Raw genomic sequence first — 19,982 nt, 5'->3', positions numbered from 1 at the left:
ACAAGACATCAACATATAATACTTGCGTTATTATTCTAAAAAGTGAACACAATAATACTGTAAATATTAAAACGGTGCAATATTTTCCATTAATACGTTATCTGCAGTATAGCGCGATCACAATTAATCATCGTCACGACTGCGAAATATGACCACAATACAATAACACATCGAACTAGAAAGCATGCTAAACAATACATCGAGAAGTATATAGTTAAACTGTACCAACTGCAAAAAAAAAATCAATATCATTTAAAAACATTATCTGCAAAAGTTGCGATGTAATGTCTACTGTTTGATACGTAAGCATATGCAGCTTTTTACCTTATTTTAATTTTAAATTATTCATTAATTTGCAACATTATCTAATCAACTGATATCCCTGAAAGTAGCTGTTACGTGCCAGACATGGGTTACAATGAGATAACATAAATGCCGATGGTAATGTATAGTATGTGATCATTGATATATAGCTAAATAATTATATACAAATATACGTGAAGATGCTCGCCCCGTGGTCTGTTGTGTTCTCCTTACGAATTTACAATTATTAATGTGTTTTACAAAACGTGAATCTTTTGTCTTGCTAATAAACTAGTTATAAAAAAACCTTTATTTTTGGTGTGAAATCGGAAATAGCACGGGAGCAACTCTTAGAATAGACATAAATAACGCAGTTGGATATTTAAGCACTGAATAGAATTATGCTCAATACAGATACATTTTCAGATGATTGTGTTGAGCACAATTTGATACTTGATGCTAGAGAGGCTAATGACACACTGGACTTCTCAAAGAATTGTCAGGCCTAAAGTTGATCGATCCTGGCACTAGAACTAATGCACCATAATACGCCCAGTGCACTGCGATCTAATAACCTGGGTGAACATTTCGTCACCGACACCACGAACTGACACCTTCTGCATCACATGTGTACAAAAAAAATTAAAAATTCAAATTTTCTTTTTTTGCACATATTAGCAGTTTGTATCATGAAGTTTAACATGACGAGGATAAATTGCTGAAATCATCTAAAATAAGCGAATTTTACGTATGAATTTTCAAGAAATTTGTCAATTCTGGTATTTTTGGTTACCACGAAGTGACACTGCACAGGGTGTCAGTTCGTGAAAACCAAAATGTACGTGTTTTCGGAGAGTGCGCGCATGCAATAGCGTTAGTGAGTGTCAGTTCGTGAAAACCAAAATTGACGCGTTTTGAAAGAGTGCGCGCACGCATGCGCGGTGTGTGCGCGCACTCTCCCAAAACGGGTCAATTTTGGTTTTCACGAACTGACACTCACTAACGCTATTGCATGCGCGCACTCTCCGAAAACACGTAAATTTTGGTTTTCACGAACTGACACCCATCTTAATCATTTAATTGCTAATTAACTAAGCAGATTTTTACACTCTAACGTTTATAATTGAGTAGTGAAAGCATTTTTACGTTGAGTGATACTAAAACCTCTAAGATAAATGGAATATTTTACTGAGTAAATTCGTGTCAAACCTTTAAAAGCGTTTTTCTCCGATTTGTATTTCTGCAACGCTGACCACCGGGTGTCAGTTCGTGGTGTCGGTGACGATTTAACATCACAAATTAATATTTTGTGTTTTCTATCGAATGTGATCTACATGTATTTGCCTTCTCATTGCATGTGATATTTGATGACCGTATATACAACAAGGCGTTGAATATATAATTTTAAAAAAAAAACCACACTTATGAGAATGCAGAAGGATATTTCGGCAGAAAATAGAATGGATTCCTCACATAAATAAGCTATGATGTTCAATAAAATGCAGATGTATGTACATTTTCATTGGTAAAAGAAACTAATGGGGAGATTTTCTAGAGTGATTTAGGGCCAATTCATCTAGTCTCGCTCACAACCTTTTTTTGACATAATTAGTGCACTGCGAAGAAAATCACTTAGTACAATGAACATAGTATACTCAATCATTCTTTTTTACAAGACAATTGATTAATTCACCTGATGTATGTATTTTTCTTCTGGTGAATACCTTTTATTTGTTATGAGCAACATGTAGTCTAACAACACACGGCACAATTTGGACTATAATCAACTAAACGAAAAAGCCAAACCGGACGGAAATGTCTATTTCTTTCTGCTATACAAGAGTTCGGCGATTGGGCGGTCATTGTATTTTGTCACTCATGGGTGGTTTGGCTATCGTTGGTTTGGCTATCGTTGGTTTGCCTATCGTTGGCTTGGCGATCGTTGGCTTGGCCATCGTTGGTTTGGCCATCATTGGTTTGGCGATCGTTGGCTAGGCTATCGTTCGCTTGGCGATCGTTGGTTTGGCGATCGTTGGTTTGGCGATTGTTGGTTTGGCGATCGTTGGTTAGGCTATCGTTGGTTTGGAGATCGTTGGTTTGGCGATCGTTGGTTTGGCGATTGTTGGTTTGACGATCACTTGCCTTTCCATCGTTGGTTTGGAGGTCGTTAGTTGGGAGCGCTCTGGTTTGGCTATCGGTGGTTTGGCGATCGTTGGTTTGGAGATCGTTGGTTTGGCGATCGTTGGTTTGGCGATCGCTGGCTTGGCCCTCGTTGGTTTGGCAGTCATTGGTTTGGCGATCTGTTGTGCTATCTGTAGCCTGGGGATTGGTGATTTGGACATCGCTTGTTTCTCGAACGGCGTTGGGTTGGCGATCGGAGTTTTGGCGATCGGCGGTTTGGCGATGATTGTTCTTGGGATCTGAGTTTTGGCGATCGGCGTTCCGGCGATGATTATTCTTGAGGTCGGCGTTTTGGCGATCGTTGGTTTGACAACACGGCAGGAATGCCTCTCTATAAGCTTGTCTGTATCGGGAATTGGTTGCGTTGTAGATGATCGGATTGATCATCGAGTTGATGGCGGCCAGAATGTTTGTGATGATTATGATAGTGTTGTTAGCTGCTGGGTCTTCTAGTATGAGTGGTAACTTCACAAATAACTCAATCATTAGGAGGAGCGAATGGATGTAGTTAGGAGCGGTCAAGATAAAGAAAACGAGTGTATTGGCAAGTAGCATGCGGGTAACCCGGCGACGCGTCCGATCAGCGCTGTCGCTCAACCCTTGCTGACTGTCTCGCTGCGCCGGTCGGTTCTTTAGAGCCTTGATGATTTTAAAATACATGAAGCAGTTTGCTGACATCACGAAAACAAAGAGCAAGACATCGGAGAGATAATTCACCAACACGTCAACTTCCCATGAAAAAATGCCGTAACAGACAGAGGTGAAAGGCGGCAGTTCCGAGTATCGAGGCAAGTCGGGCCAAGTGACACAGAAAATGTCCCTGTATATGCGGCCGGGGATGCTCTTTCCCTGAAACAGAACGCCAAAGGTCCATGCAGTGACGGTGATTTTAATCGTGCGGCTTTTGGTGAACGTGCGATGATGCTTCAGCGGTTGGCACACGGCGTAATATCTGTCCAAAGTGACCGTGACCATTAATGCCATCGATTGTACATAGAAGATGCGAGGGAAATGGCCCCCAATACACTCAAAGTAGCCGGCCAGTGGCGCATTTCCATACAACCCGCCTGAACTGTAGTAAAAACCTATGTACACCGCACACGTTGACAGCAAGAATAGCGTATCAGCCACAGCTAGGTTGCACAGGTACACGTTGGTGACAGTTTGCATGGACTTGACTTTGGCAACAACGTAGAGATAACTGCCATTGGTGATGACGGCCAATATTGTTATGATTGGTATCAAGACGAAAACGCTGAGGAATTGAAGGCGCGTGAATAAAACGGAGTCGACAAACTCTACATCTGTCAAATTCAAGATTACAGTATTGAAGGGAGTACACATGCCTTGAAACAAGGACTCATTCTCAGTGGATTGGAACCAAGTGGATTGGAACCAAGACGAAGAAGACGGTGACTCATGATCATCCATTGTTTCCATGCTCTATACGAGCACTGCACTAGCTACTCAACTAATCTCGGCCAAGACAATCTGAAGTGGACAGTAAAATTGTTGCTGTACGTTTGCCGCTCGTACCTAAGCTGGAGACGAACCGAGTACAGTAGTGCGAATCCTTGAGAGCCGGTTCTTATATATTCACCTTACTACTGCAGGACCGACTCGTTGAGATATCACCACCTCACGTGAGATAGCAACAACCAATCAAAGTATCAGGATTGAAGCACGCACCTCCGTTTTTTGCTAGTACTTGATACGAAACACGTTTAGGCCTATATTGCACTTTTGCGTTTTTTGTCAACTTTCTGTGGTTTTTTTTTTTAGCAAAGCCCGGCGCCAGCGAATAATTTAAAAACGCAACACTTTTGGTTAGTTTGGTTGCACCGCATGTAGTGCCACAACTGAGAAGTGGCTTAAGGCCTACGCGACATTTCTTTTGGTTCAAAACATTGTTGGTTGTAATACTTTCAAATTTGGTACAAACAATCTTTAGTTTTGGTATAGCCATGATCTAATTTGACACCAAATGTCACCACTAGAGGGAGCTATATTTCGTGATTTTGTCCCAAAGTTTGAAAAAACAAAAAATGATATGGTAGCCTATACAAATAATTCGTTGCATTTTCTGATCAACTTGAAAATGCCCCCCCCCCTAAAAAAAATTAATTAAATGAATTAAATTACAGAATAGAAGAGGAACACAAGGTCCCAGTTTATTATGAAGATCCAAAGACGTCAAATATGCTGCACTGTTGCAGCAGACAGACAGCTCCTAGCTGTTGGACTTTCTAACAAAGATCTACGTAGCATAAACAAGAAGTGAAACTTTGGTTTTATCTCTGGTCTGGCTTTGGGTCGAATATTTGTACGCGATATAAGCAGCAACGCGTAGTACGCGAATATTTAATATGTGTACCCAAAAGTCAGCGCAAACTATGATTTTCGCGCCGTTGGACTCGGGTCACGGTTTTAGCCTTGGACTCGAGTCGAGTCAAGTATTTTGATGAGGGACACGAGTCGAGTTGAGTCGCCCAAAAATGTGACTCGAGTGACTCAAGTCATTAAACCTTTGTTGCACCATGGTTGCATCCACCCCTCCCAGCCGCCCACCCCCATCCCAACACTAAAAAAAACCAGTGTGAATACCTCCTTGTAATTATTTAACGCTTGGTGGCGCACTAGCCGTCATAGAACTTTTCAAAAGAGACGGTGCACGTGCGGTACTGATGCGGTTAGCCCCATAATGTGGCCAGTTTACTGGACTGCCTCCGTAAACATAGGCCACACGTCCACCATCTTGGAATCTGACTCGCCGAAATTTTGAAAGTGATTTCCACATTGCGACTTCAAACCCAGTTCATTTATGCTTTAAAAATACACTTACCCTCTTAATAACAAAATTAGAACCTGCTGCCAGTGACAGTTGCCCAGCTGCTGCGTAATTTACGACATTTTCTGGACCATTCTTGGCAACTTGATCCAACCGTGGAGCTATCTCCATGGTCCAACTGAACAATGCCCTCGCGCAGATCGTTCACCTGTCAATCACGCGTGCAGGACGCGACGCACGCCGCAGGCCCAGTGGTAGTCCGGTTCCCAGACCAAAAGATTCTGACTATTCCTAGGATCAATAGTCAGAATCTTTTGGTCTGGGAACCGGACTACCACTGGGCCTGCGGCGTGCGTCCTGCACGCGTGATTGACAGGTGAACGATCTGCGCGAGGGCATTGTTCAGTTGGACCATGGAGATAGCTCCACGGTTGGATCAAGTTGCCAAGAATGGTCCAGAAAATGTCGTAAATTACGCAGCAGCTGGGCAACTGACACTGGCAGCAGGTTCTAATTTTGTTATTAAGAGGGTAAGTGTATTTTTAAAGCATAAATGAACTGGGTTTGAAGTCGCAATGTGGAAATCACTTTCAAAATTTCGGCGAGTCAGATTCCAAGATGGTGGACGTGTGGCCTATGTTTACGGAGGCAGTCCAGTAAACTGGCCACATTATGGGGCTATGATGCGGTAAGCTAGGTAAATATTGAATATGTCTTGTAATATGAAACTTTGACGGAGGAAGATTTTCCAAATGTTAACTTGTTTATGACAATGCTAACACCTTAATAATAACGTGGAAAAATGTTGAACATGTTGACTGTTGTGAGTTAAAGAGCGGCGTTCCATTTGACGTTACACTGCAGCTATTTCGTGAATAAACCAAATCGACATTTCACTCGCGCATAATGTGCAAACTCTCATGAACAATGCATTTTTTGGCAAAACAAAAAAACATTTTCACGCTCTCACGAGAGTATACATCATTTTAAAGGTCTTGGTGAGAGAAACTTACTGGTGGCATAGTCCGAGTAAGTAGGACTCTATGACGGATCGCTTTTTTAACATTTGGACATGGTCAGGCGATAGAGTCCGAGATCGATGGCCCTATTGCGGTTACTAATAAATTTTGTTGACCATTTTCACTCTACCCCCAATCAAAATCGTCAGATTTCACCCCCAGAACAGTCTTCAAACTGCCTTATGCGCCCCTGTACTTCAGTGGGAAGTGAAAATACAAATGGTGGTTGTTAGGTTTACATACCTTTGGGAAGAAAAGAGAAATTTCACCTTCAATTCGGGAAACATCCTTGTCACAAACGCCTTGTTTGTGGCTGCCATTTTGAATTCACGAAAAGTAAACTTATGCATGGCTCTGGCTACACTGTTTCCTGGCAAGCATCAGACAGACCAATCACAGGGCACTTTGATTGGTCACTTGGATTGGTGACCAATCAAAGTGCCCTGCGATGCTTGCCAGGAAACAGTGTAGCCAGAGCCATGCACAAGTCTATCGTTTCGCTGCACTCCCTACCATTATCTGTTTTGGTTGAGGAGTTAGGCCCTATGCCTCTTAAAAAAAAATTTGATTATTAAAATTGTTCTGGTGACTCAACCATGATTTCTATTACTTAGGATCCAACTAGTTATTTTGCTGCAAAATTTTACCAAATGACCGCAGATTAAAATTTTTTGGTGATAAAAACATTATTATTGGAAAATACAGATTTGAAAAATGCACTTGTAAGCCTCTTTAAAGCATTTTACGTTTCAGAACTTAAGGTGATGGTATTTAGGGCTAGGCTAGTAGTACTGGACCACATGTACATGTACCTCTGTAATATCATGAAGATATGGAGGTACATCGTATTTTCCAGGAAGCATGATGTCATGACAAATCTTGTGAATATTTTGTTTTTTTTCCAGACAGAGTTTTTTTCACCATGCTGCTGGTCAGGTCCAATTGTATACTTAGAATTCTCCAGCGAGGTTTTGTTCTTCGTCTCAGCAAATGCAAGAGTTCCTCCAGCGCAGTCAGACCTGTCTTCCTGAATGTCATCAAGCAAGGCTATGCGGACCAGACAGCTGTCGTAGACTGTCTTGGTAGACACACATATGAGGAACTGATCGGGTTCAGCACCGCCCTCGCCCAGCGCATTCTGGCCATCACACCGCGAGACGCGACCGCGGAGAAGAAGGGCTCGGGAGTGGTGTTGAACGGGGAGCGCGTCGCCGTACTCTGCCCCAACAACATCTCATTTATCATCTCCCAGTTTGCGGCATGGATGAGCGGATGCACGGTGGTCCCCCTCTGCAAAGTCCATCCGCAATCCGAGTTGGACTACATCGTCAGTGATTCCCAAAGCTCAGTAGTCATAGCAACCAGAGAATTTGCTGACAGGGCCCACGGCCTCGCGGAGAAAAACAATCTCAGAGTGTTGATCTTAAATGAAGAGGCCCTCGTCACAAGACGAAGCAGAACTTCAAATGAACTGCACATACTTTCTCAACACAATAACAATGCACCGGTCGCAGTGCCGGACATTGTGACGGCATCCAACTGTAGTTGGAATGATTCTCAGTTGATTGACAAGTCAACGCTGACTCAAAAATGGAGTCAGATACGTTGGAAGAATCGCAAGGCGATGATTGTATACACCAGTGGAACGACGGGGCCACCGAAGGGTGTGGTGACGACATTTGCCGCCTTGCAAGCCCAGATCTCTATGATGCTAAAGGCCTGGTGCTGGTCAGCACAAGATGTCATTCTCCATGTGCTGCCTCTGCATCATGTCCACGGAGTGGTCAACGCCTTGGCGTGCCCGCTGTGGTGTGGGGCGACGTGTGTCTTGATGCCACAGTTTGATGTGGACAGGGTGAGGACATTTTTTTAAAGTCTGATATTGCGCATTTTAGGAGGGGAGTGCATTCCAATCAAATTAGGCCCCCCAAAAATAGTTCTGCTTCCGATTACATGGCATTTGAAAATAGGGTAGGTAGGTAGGTAGGTAGGGAATTTGTTTTTTTTTGGCCAATTTTGTGTGTGTACATTGTAGAGTCTTATGGATGCGTCTGTCTGTAGTCGAGGGTAAAAGGTAGAAATTGATGGTTTGGGGTGTTTTTTTCTCATTTTTCCTATAAAAAAATGAGAGTAGGGGCTGTCAGAATAGGGTAAGTAGGGAAACTGGAAGCAGAACTTTTTTTTTGGCCTTAGCAGAAATCTGACAATCTACAGTATTAATTAAGTGAGGTATTTTTTTGTACATTTCTTTTGGAGGGCAGTGAAAAACATACGTAGCTGTATGTCTGTTTCTGAAAAGCACAGTGCTTGTCAAGGATTTTAATTATGTCCATGTATTAACCAGTTCACACCAGGATTATTTTGACAAGAATGGAACGAGGTGCGGGATTACTTTTCACTCGACCTCATGCTAGGTGGGTTGAAGCCATCACCCTCGGGCAACACACTCATATTTTTCCAGCCTCGCTCGCTGCGAGCGGGTCGCTGACAGATTTTTCCGGCCTCGCTCCCTGCATGTTCATCTGTCATCCATTCCAAATACCACAAAAGTTTGGCGTGTATGCACGGCCTCCGGCGTGAACTGGTTAAAGATCAAGATATCTGTTCGTAATAAGTGCAAAATCAATGTTAGTGTGCTTATTTAGCTTAGCTCGTTTTTGTTTGCGTAATATTTGGAAAGAATATTTAAACATAAAATGTAAAATTATCTCCCCAAAAATTTCAATTTGTCGTCGTCATGATGTCACTTACGAGCATTAAGTTTCGGCTCAGGTGGATGTGTACAGCTCAAGATGTTTGTTGAAAAATGTAATAAAAACTTAAGGTAAGATTTTGTTTTGGTTTTTAATTCATTTAGGTATGGGACAGGCTCCTTGATGACTCTGAGCCGAGAATCAACCTGTTCATGGGCGTCCCTACCATGTATGCCAAGCTGATTGAAGGCTTTGAGTCAAGGTTCAAAGGTCAAAAGGTCAGGGCCTTCATCAAGGCCAAGTTGAGAGACCGAATCAGGTGAGGACACTTTCAGGGCATTGGTCTGTTTGTCCATTGGTCTTTCTGTTTAGAAAAGGCTGTCTATGAAAAGTGAACTTAATTTGGCTCTTACGCATATCGCTCTTTGTCAAAGTCTCCAAGTGCTTTACAAGTTATATTATCCGTGTTCCTCAGGCCATGAGACCAGTTTTAAGCAGCAGCTCAAGACGGATACCCTCACAGAATACCGTTTATTCTTTGGGGCTGTGAGAATGTTCTCCATACAGGGTTTGAACCAGTGTACCACAGCACACGACTCCAGCTCACAGTCATTTAACTATTTGGTGGCATTAAATTGGGTGGCATGGGTGGCTTGTGCGTAAAGCGCTCGCCTCTCACTACTGTGGCCCTGGTTCGAATCCCGTCCGCGGACCATACATACCATACGCGAGTAGACTTGTGCGTTGGTTCTCTCCTGTACCAGGAAGGTTTTTTCCGGGTCCTTTGGTTTTCCTTCCTCAGGAAAAATCAAACACTTTCGATCTCAGGCTGTGTGGGCCGTGTGTCGGTGTGGCTAGCTGCCTTTACATGCCGGTGACTCGACCACGTTGTAGCCGCGTCCTTCGCAATTCAGCTTCTCAGTTGCGAGTAAGGATGATTAGCCTCCCAAATTATTATTAAAAGGTCGAGCCTTGATTTCCATTCTCATTCACTTGATAGCTTCAAATTCCAGAACTCTCTTCACTTGAATCAAAGTTAGTATCAGTTGCAGCTTCTCAGGTGCGAGTAAGGATGATTAGCCTCCGTAAGTTTTCTACTGTCTTCAGAGAAACTCGAAAGTTCTTCCTTCACTGGAACAACATTTTAAATATCTGTGAATTATTTTCTTGTAGGTTGATGATTTCAGGGTCATCAGCTCTGCCTCAGCCAGTACTCAAGCACTGGGAGGCCATCACGGGTCACCGATTACTGGAACGATACGGGATGACGGAATTAGGCATGGTGTTGTCTAACCCAGTACATGGTCTCAGGATCCCAGGTGAGTTAGTCTTGGTCCAAGGCTGGATTTTGTTTTTGTTCCCCTAATGCGGCTGGTTGAGGGCGCTATATCAACACGATGAATCAAATCCAGTCTTGGGAACGTTGGCACTTGGACCTGAGAATTTCTGAGCCTGCCTCAAACGCGCTGCATTCAAGCTAATGGGAGCACGTTAGGTATGCTCGGAATTTCTTGGGTCTGAGTGCCGACGTTCCCAATACTGAATTTGATTCATCATGTTGATAGCATCCTTTCATGCTGTGCCGGCTTGACTGTGCTTGTGAGGGGTTGGGAATGGCTGCATCTGGGTCTGACATCAAGAGTGAGAATGGCCAGCACATCGTTGTCTTCACGACTTCTGATGCAGGGGTCAACTCATAATAACTACACACCCACATAATACGCACTGCTTTGTCATTGGGTAGGTTCTTCGAAAGTAGGCCAGTATCTAATCTGAGCACTCTATCAAATCTATCACAGAGGCCCACCTTCAATGGCGAAAGCATCGTACTAGCTTTTGATCAGATAATCTGTCATGGGGCAGTTGCGTTCTACAATAGCATTCAAAATGGATCCTCCATTGTAGGGGGGCCTTGTGAGTGTACAGTGATCGCGTGCCTGGATTTGTCTATTGGGAAAAAAAGCTTCGTCGGGGAGAAAAGAAGTATAACAACCAAATCCGTTTTTGAAGTTTTTAGGGCGTTACCTGTCTATATGGACTTCATATATTGACAGTAGATTGCGTTGCATGGCCAATCGCAAAAGCTTTGTGGAAAGGACATGTTTATTTATGTATTTTTTTTTCTTGGCCATTGGCCAAGACGGCCCACATATTAAAGTCTATCAACTTCTTTCTAGTCAGGCCCCTTAATTTGATTAACCCTAACCCTCCAGGGTATTTTGGCTAGAAATCCTGCTAAACGCAGCAACACGCAACACTTGACAAGCCTGCCCAGTGTAGCACGATCCATCAGGTCATAAGTCTTAAGGCCACACTGCCTCAGAGTCTGTGGTCAAAGAATGCAGCAGGATACAACTGTGGCATTGTTATATGGGATTAGCTCTCATTGTCTGAGAAGTGGTCATGTAAGCACTGGTGTTGATAGCTCAATGCATCAAAGTGCACCAGACTTTTACACCTGATGCACTGTGTTGCGTCTGGCAGGGTTAGGGTTGATGGAATACCCCAGAATGACATTCCAGGAAAAACACACTGAATCAGGTGCATGTACATGTAGGTGCTTGAAACCCACAGTGGGACATAACAAAAGACTGATTGTGTAGGACAGTGCAAGAAAGTATATCTGTATATTTCACTTTTTGCTCGATGAGAAAGGTTTCAAGGGATGGTGAGGTTTTGGTTTGCATTAGATGGAGGACAAATGAAAATGCGCAATCAGAAATTTCAAACTGTTTAATTCCTACTTTAACTACACAGCTGCAGTAGAATAATGTTGAATTCTGTGACTTTTCCCCAAATAGGTGCAGTTGGGAATCCATTTCCAACTGTGGATGTGCGCATCGTCACTGGCAATGGCGACATCTGTGTCAGCGGTAATTCCAAAGGCTCAAAGGTCACAGTGGGGTCAGAGGTCACAGAAGGTGAGCTTCAGGTCAGAGGACCGGCCGGCTTCAAGGAATACTGGAACCGACCGGACGACACGGCCAAAGCCTTCACCGATGATGGCTGGTTCAAAACAGGTAGGGTTTTGAGCAAAGCAGGTGCCTTCACTATATGGCCTGCACCCGATTTCATGAAACTCATTGTAACTTACAATGCATCGCAGCGCTGTGACACGTCGTATCCCTGCGATGCGTCGCAGCTGCGACGCGTCCTGCGATCCATTTCACAAAACACGTTATAAGTGCGCCGCGTCGTAGGTATATTTTTGTAGCACATTGTGACTGTTTGATGCATTTATTCAGCGTACAGTAAATAGTTGTCCAACATTCGGAAAATAGTCATCGGATCTCCTCTCCAAAAGTCTTAAAACATAAAACAAAATGGTGGACGTCTGATGCAGTTTTAAACGAAAAAGAAGCTCTCAGTGGCCGGTATAGCTACTGTGAAATTTCAACTGCAATATTCCACGCTAGTTCATAATTATTCAATGTATTTTCTATTTACAACTTTACACACTCACAACTTTACACAATCAGGATTATAGTCTCGTTAACGTATTTTTGGCAGAAAAATTGCCAAGAAAAGAATGCTTCTTATTTTGTGATGACCACTAGACGCGTTGTAACTTGCGACTTGTTTTAAGCCGTATCAGAGGAACTTACAACGCGTTCAACACATCGTAAGTTTCATGAAATGGATCATACGACGCGTCCCGAGTTGTGATGTGTTACGCGTCGTAACTCGTGTTACGATGTGTGTGACAGCACTTCCTGAAATCGGGTGCAGGCCATTTTCACAGCGTATTGTAGGAAAGCAATTGACTATCGCAGGCAGAACAGTATCCCTACTACACAAAGATTTGGCAGTTATTTTAAACGTGTTTTTGGAGCTTGTGACTTGGGTCTGAATTCAGTTTTGTGAATTGAGATGAGTCAAGTCACATGTACATGTGTTTTGGGGCGCTTCGTTTTTGTGCCGAATAGTACATGAAGGATGTCACTAGTCAAATCATAAGTCAAATCACTTGTCAGATCACAAGTCAAGTCACAAGGTAATAGGAATGAACAGTTATGAACCAATGCCTTTGTCAAAAGTCAAATCACTTGAAAGATCACAAGTTTAGTCACAAGTCAAATCACTTGTCAGATCACAAGTCAAGTCACAAGGTAATAGGAATGAACAGTTGTGAACCAATGCCTTTGTCATAAGTCAAATTACTTGTCAGATCACGAGTCAAGTCACAAGACAAATAGCTTGTCAGATCAAAAGTCAAATCAAAATTCAAGTCACAAGTCAAACACTTGTCAGATCACAAGTCAAGTCACTAGGTAAAAGGAATGAACAGTAACAAACCAATGCCTTGTCACAGTTCCTTTAAATAGTTAGTCTTGACATTGAGACCGGATTACTTATGATTAGTTCTGAAGACTAGACTTCAAAATGTGACAACAAATGTGACTGCAAACGCGACATTTTATCAAATCTCCAGTCGGGTTGCAGTCATTTTTCTGCAGTTTCAGTTCTCAAGAAAGTGTGTTGAATTGGTGTGGTTTTAAGTCGAGTGCCAAGAAACTAATATAATCTCAGAGTGCAGTAATTCATGGGTTGTTTACAATTTTGGAAAAAAACAAACCCTGAATTTTGCACAAGTAATTTTAAATAAAAAGCTTGATAATTAAAAAACAAGTTTTATTAGGGTTATTGCAATTAAAGGTTCTTACAATTTTTTCAGGGGACACTGCATCCTACCAAGATGGTGTTTACCGGATCCTAGGCAGGACGTCTGTAGACATCATCAAAAGCGGAGGCTACAAGATCAGCGCGCTGGACGTAGAGCGCCACTTACTGGCCCACGAGCGAATCGCGGAGTGTGCGGTGGTGGGCGTGCCGGACGTGACGTGGGGCCAGCGCGTGGCGGCAGTGGTGGTACTTCAAGGCAATGCAAATTCGACACCATCATTATCGTCATCGTCATTGTCGTCATCATCACTGACGTTGCCAGAGCTGCGAGCCTGGGCCAGGGACCGCATGGCGCCCTACACGATCCCGACCGAGATGAGAGTTCTTGAGGCCATGCCGCGCAATGTCATGGGCAAAGTGAACAAGAAACAGCTGCTCAGAGAGGTTTTCGAGCTGGAATGAAAGTGGTGTCAGAAGAGGCTTTGCAACAAATGACATTAACCAGTTCGCGTCGGAGGCTGTGTATACACGCACAAGATTTGCGGCATTCGGAATGGATGACAGATAAACATACAAAATGTATAGGGTTCGAGGCCGGAAATATCTGCCAGTGAATCATTCGCAGCGAGCAAGGCAGGGAGTATGAATGTGCTGCCAGAGGGTGATGGCTTCAACCCGCCTGGCTTGAGGTCGAGTGAAAAGCCCACGTCTCGTTTCGTTCTTGTCAAAATAATCCCGGCGTGAACTGCTTAAGACACAAACTACATGTATCTTCTACTAAATATCTCCTTGTAGTAATGCACATTTTTATCAAAACTTTATAACATGCCAAATTTACTTAAATGTGATAATTTTCAAGTTTCCTTTTTATACTACTAGCAGGGTTGAGATTGTCAATTTAAATAAAGTCTGAAAATTGATAAAATGTCTGAATGGTGCGTATTTATAGATACTTACAATGTCTTTCTCTCGGATTCAAATCTGATTTCAGAGAAAATTTTGGAAAATCTCATGCTTGTACTTGTGTTTGCTCCAAAGTTAAGAACAATTGAGTGCAATCGAGACTTTTTATACATACATGAATATATATTTCTAAATTATTTTTAATTGTCTGGAGATTCCTTTATATCTTGTTTGCCCGATAATAAATAAATAAATAAAGAAAGAAATAAATAATGTCAAATTATCTATTAGTATTACGCGCATTATTTGGATATGGGTCACTATTCAATTATGGGTCGGCAGGGCTCGATTTACAAAAAAAAATTGGCATGCACTGGTGCATGTAGACCAAAAAACCTACATGCACCAAGAAAAACCCACATGCACCATAATTTTGCAAATAACACGTAGCGCAAATTTCTGTATTTAGCAATTTAAGGATTATAAGCCATAGATGAGGTTAGGTGAGTATTAAAGTATGTTTGATATAATAAAGAAAATTTCTAAGAACCATATTTCATGAGATGTGTCATTCTCTCTTGTGTTTACACTAAAAGATATTAGAATTGATGTTTAAGTAACTTACCCCTTTGTGCAATTGTGCTGCTTAGCCTGGGCCTCCGGTACTAAAAATCAGAGTCCTCGCTAGTTGAATCCTTATTCCAGGCAGCAGATTCAGAATCAGAATCACTTTCTGCAGCAGTTGCGCGAGCAAGTTTGGCTAGTCCACCTCCAGCACTGGAGTGAGTGATTTCAATGTCACTTTCAGAGTCTGATGAATATGCAGTAGCAAGTCCAGCTACTCCACCAGTACCACTTGTCGATGGACCTGCGAATGAGTCTGATTCTGAGTCAGTGTTTGCGGTTTCCTCAGGCTCTGACTCTGAGTCCATGCTGATGTCCTCACTCTCATCAAGTTTTACAGCTTTTCCTGGGCGGGGACCATATGGTTTTGTGCTGAGTCTGCGCCTCTTGTTTTCTGGTGCACTCCAAGGGCACCATTTTACAATGGCATTAGTTGGATCGTAGTCTTTGAAGTCAATTCCACTTAGCTTAACTGTCAACAGTGAGCTCATGGAAGAGGTGGTGAGGCTAGTGCGAAGGGAAGTCATTGTGATGTTCATTTGACTATCCTCTTTCAAGATTTGACGTGTGTACTGGCAGCACCAGAAGTATTTTGATGACAGGAAGCACATGATTCAAGCGTAAAACTAGCTGTGGATCAGCCAGAATGGTTGACCATGTGTCATGAACACTCTTGACTTGGCTCTGCTTCTTGTCTTGTCTTCTTAGTCTAGCTATGAACTGCTTTAAATCCACTGAGTCTTGCAGGACTCTAGATCAACATGTCTTGCTTCAAGTAGTGATCTGTAGTGCTGGTAAATTTCCTCTAGCTCTGTTTCTCCATACTCATCTAATGCTTCACCAACATCAGGCCAGTTCTGTGGGTTGATTATAGCAGCTGATTGGATCACAATATGGGATACAAATGAGTCAAACCTGTCATCCAAGTTATCTATAGTGTCCTCCAACACTTGCTCTGCAATACCAATGGCCTGCTCCTTGATGTCTTCTGTTGTGAGTCTTTGTGATGGAGCACCTCTAGTCTCTCGCATGATCTGATGGCATTTGAAACCTACTGGCCCTTCTTTGTAGCTAAGGACATGCATACTACCATCTTGGTTACCATCATTCTCTTCAAGTCCCCGATACATAGTTTCTTCGAGTTTCTTTCTGACTCGAAGTTGTTGCAGTTTGCTCTTGACTGCTTGGACCTTATCCACAACAGTATCCACTGTAGTGTCATTTCTCTGCAAGGTGAGAGATAACTGCTTCATCACTGAAAAGTACACCAGCATGAAGTTCATCATCAGGATGAACATCAAGGATCTTAGCTTATCCAGCAGGTCCTCGGCACTTTCTCTGAGCTTGGCTTTGGCACTTCCACTCTGCAAATCTTCTAAATGGATTACCATTGGCTTCCAGTTCGTTTCCAGCACAGACAGAGCTCTATGGTGGTGAGCTAACCATCTTGTTCCCACCACTTTCACCGGTCGATGAATCTTTACATGCAATGAATCGTTCCCCGCAACTTTTGCAGACCTTCCCAGTTCTTTCTGGAACGCTTGTACATTTTGTACGAGGCTTGAATCACACTGTCCATGTCACAAATGGAAGGCTTATTTCTGGACATATCTTTGACAGCTAACTCTAGTCTATGTGCACAACAATGAATAGCCAATAGATGGTTGGCTTCTTTGGCAAGGAGAGTTGAAACACCTTTGTTTATTCCATCAAAACAACAAGCAACAACGTTGTTCTGCCATTTGGTAAGCTTCAGTTCTCTTTTCAAAGTACTCTTTATATTGTCTGCGATGTTCTTTCCTGTGGCATTTGGAACAGAGGCTATAGGTTACATATTGCGTTACAGGCTTGTGCTCTTGCAACACAGTGACGTAAATAATCTCCTGCTCTGTGTTAGACCTATCTGTGCTCCCGTCGGCTAATATGGAAATGAAACTGTCATCATCAAGCTGATTAACGACTTGTCTTTCCAAGATATCAGCTGCTTGAAAATCAACAAATTCCTTGCATTTTTATCAGTTCGATAGGACTGATACTGCTCAGCAACTTCCTTGCATGCGAAATTATGCAGCAGAGCTGCAGCTCCATCATCCCGGGAAAATCAATGAATGGTCTACATTTCTGAGCAATATTATAGAAGCTGGTCGTGAAGTACTTTTTCATTCTATTCACTTCTTGTTCGTTAAGCCGTGTCAAATTTTTTTCAAGTGGCTTGTCTTTCGTATCCAATTTTGAAACGCCATGGACCTTTAGTGCCGCTTTATGCAGGTCATTATTTCTGTGAGCCTCGACATTGCTGAACCTCATTGACTTACACCCGTCTGCTTCTCTGAAGGCATTTTTTTTCTTAGATTTGTCGAACTTTCGACAGACAGTACAGTACATAGCCTTTTTTACTCTATCATGCTCAAGCCAAAAGTTACCTTCTCGCCAATTCTCTTGAAACTTGTACACTTTTTGGGGTTTCTTCCCACCACGCCCACCCACCACCGTTGCGTCCGAAGCAGTACAAGTACAAGAAGTTTGAAGTTCAACGCGATCTACATTTGCCTGAGTTTCACCAACAGGCTCTGGCTCAGCGCGAGGCGAAAGTTCATCCCCTTGGCGACGAACGCTGTCAGTATCATCAGCCCGTCCAACGCTTACGTTGTCACAATCAATGGACAAATCTTTCTTTTCAGTTGTGACGTTGTAGTATTCCAGAAAGAAAGCAATGTGTGCTTTTTTTGCACTGTGTTTCGTTTTTTTTTAGGCATTGTGGCAAAATTAAACGAAATGTCAGCGACCAGTCACTCATATCCTCCATGATTACATTCACCAGTTTGACAGCTAGCGCTAGCGCCTATGCCTAGCATGCACACGTGCGCGACCAATAACATAGACTTGAAATCAAGTCTTTGGTGACGAGTGGTTTTAATCGCGTCGACCGCGCGCGACTGCCCAGCTCTGTGCCGCGCGCACCGGGGCCGGGGGCCGGGGTACGACCACTGATCTCTATATAAAGACTGGATAGCTAATAAAGAGCCGCACAATGTACGAATTTGACGCCATATTGGTGAGACCGGCTGGTGATCTACAAAGGACAAGTTGCCGTTTTTATAGACGGCATGATTTCTTTTGTAACGTCGCGGTTCACTTGACTTATATTTTGACCACCACCACTGACCAAGGTTAACTACAATTTTTCTAACGTCGTGGTTACTAAAATGCCGCAAAAAATAACTTTTTCGGCGTTTTGAAATAATCACTACGGAAATGTGTCCCTTTTAGAACATCATAATATGTGTACGTGACCAAAATGCGCGTCAACTGTTGATACAACGCGCGCGTATTTACGCGTAGAACGTTCGTGTTATACGCGGCCACCTTCGTGAGACCGGGGGCGAATTGGTCAATATGCAAAGTCTACTGTGTGAATGTTGTATGCATATCCGCTATCCAGTGTTTATATAGAGATCAGTGGGTACGACGTACCGCATGCCGTCGTAGCGGGGACGCTACGTACATATTCGACCCCATGCGTGTGCTCTGTGCACACAGACTGACCATGCCAAGTCTACAAATAACATTGCCTGGAGGGGTACCCACAATTGATTCAACTAGTGCAGGGCCAGTCGAAAATGTGTGTGTTCGGAAGGGGCAGTTGAGAACTGCAGCTCGTGTAACAACGTACATTATTCAATGGTGTGAACGCACACTCGCAAGTTAAAACGCACAAAATGTCGTCACCCCCCTGGCACTGATATTTAACCCTACTGGACAATATGGTACCGCCCAACAACTGTAGGGCGTAGTTGTAGGGCGATACCATATTGTATTAGAGTTGCTCAGTCGACCGCCTACATACAGTGCAGTGATGGTTGCTCAGTTGACTACAAAATGCATGTGCCCGGGGCAGGGCCAGTGCAGGGCCAGTCAAAAATGTGCGTGTTCGGAAGGGGCAGTTGAGAACTGCAGCTCGTGCAAACAACGAACATTATTCAATGGTGTGAACGCACACTCGCAAGTTAAACTCACAAAATGTCGTCACCCCCCTCCCCCGGCACATACAGTGCAGTGATGGTTGCTCAGTTGAGTACAAAATGCATGTGCCCGTGCATGCCACTCACGTATATGTACGTACGAAGACATGGTGTGCAGTGCTATCGCCCTACAATTGTGCCCGTCATTTTTGCAGGGCCCGTCAAAAAAATGCACCTGTTCGTTAGGGGCAATTTCAAAATGTTCATATCATGCAAACAACGCACACGATTCAATTGTGTTGTTTTCACAGGTTAAACTCACACTCATAGTTTGAGCGCACTTTGTACATGTCGCCAGGCCATCCCCGGCACTGATATTCACCAATACGCCCGTGCAGCTACTCACCTACGTGAGTAAGGTTGCTCAATCCCCCGCCTACAATAGTGGTTCAATCGACTGCAAAATGCATGTGCCCGTGCAGTCATCACGTACGGAAACATTTGGTACGCAGTGCTATTCACCCATACTGGACAATGGTATCGCCCTACAATGCACGTGCGCGTGCCCGTCCTTTTTGCATTGTTTGCGTCATATTGAGCACGCGCGCTCTTGCTTTAACATGACGTAAACAATTGAAAAGAACAGCAGTGCGCGCCGAGTTCTAGGCTATATTCTGGTGCGTTTGCCTCAGAAAATACTGCTTTTTTTGCAGCTTTTTCGAGAACCGCTGGTCCAAACCGCTTCAAACTTGACACTGCACATTCGGTTGTCCCGAGCAACACACCCGCCGATTTTCAACTCCATACGGTGTCCGGTTCTGGAGATAATCGGCGGACAGACAGCACGACGGACAGACAGACAGACAGACAGAGATTCCTTGAATTG

The 19,982-nt window shown here is 43.4% G+C and overlaps 2 protein-coding genes across 5 annotated transcripts; one reads left to right on the top strand and one right to left on the bottom strand.

Annotated features, from left to right (window-relative positions):
* Positions 1-2,175: 2,175 nt before the first annotated feature.
* Positions 2,176-3,915, bottom strand: LOC119736514 (neuromedin-U receptor 2-like). Its single transcript, XM_038210529.1, has one exon. The coding sequence runs from the start codon at positions 3,913-3,915 to the stop codon at positions 2,176-2,178; it is 1,740 nt and encodes a 579-aa protein (XP_038066457.1).
* A 1,149-nt stretch (positions 3,916-5,064) lies between these two features.
* Positions 5,065-15,064, top strand: LOC119737458 (malonate--CoA ligase ACSF3, mitochondrial-like). 4 transcript variants are annotated; one of them, XM_038211836.1, is made up of 6 exons: positions 5,065-5,173; positions 7,197-8,146; positions 9,149-9,303; positions 10,158-10,303; positions 11,786-12,004; positions 13,660-15,064. In XM_038211836.1, exons 2-6 carry the CDS (start codon positions 7,214-7,216, stop codon positions 14,067-14,069), a joined length of 1,863 nt encoding a protein of 620 aa, XP_038067764.1. In that variant the 5' UTR covers positions 5,065-5,173; positions 7,197-7,213; the 3' UTR covers positions 14,070-15,064. The 4 variants fall into 4 exon arrangements, with proteins under 4 accessions (XP_038067764.1, XP_038067763.1, XP_038067766.1 ...); XM_038211835.1 differs by having other exon boundaries at positions 5,113-5,173; positions 7,201-8,146; XM_038211838.1 differs by lacking the exon at positions 5,065-5,173 and adding an exon at positions 5,954-5,969 and having other exon boundaries at positions 7,201-8,146.
* The last annotated feature ends 4,918 nt before the right edge of the window (positions 15,065-19,982 follow it).

Source organism: Patiria miniata, unplaced genomic scaffold, assembly GCF_015706575.1.
Source record: "Patiria miniata isolate m_02_andy unplaced genomic scaffold, ASM1570657v1 HiC_scaffold_3, whole genome shotgun sequence".
In the NCBI taxonomy this organism is placed as follows: domain Eukaryota; kingdom Metazoa; phylum Echinodermata; class Asteroidea; order Valvatida; family Asterinidae; genus Patiria; species Patiria miniata.
This window is presented reverse-complemented; position numbering and strand designations above follow the sequence as displayed.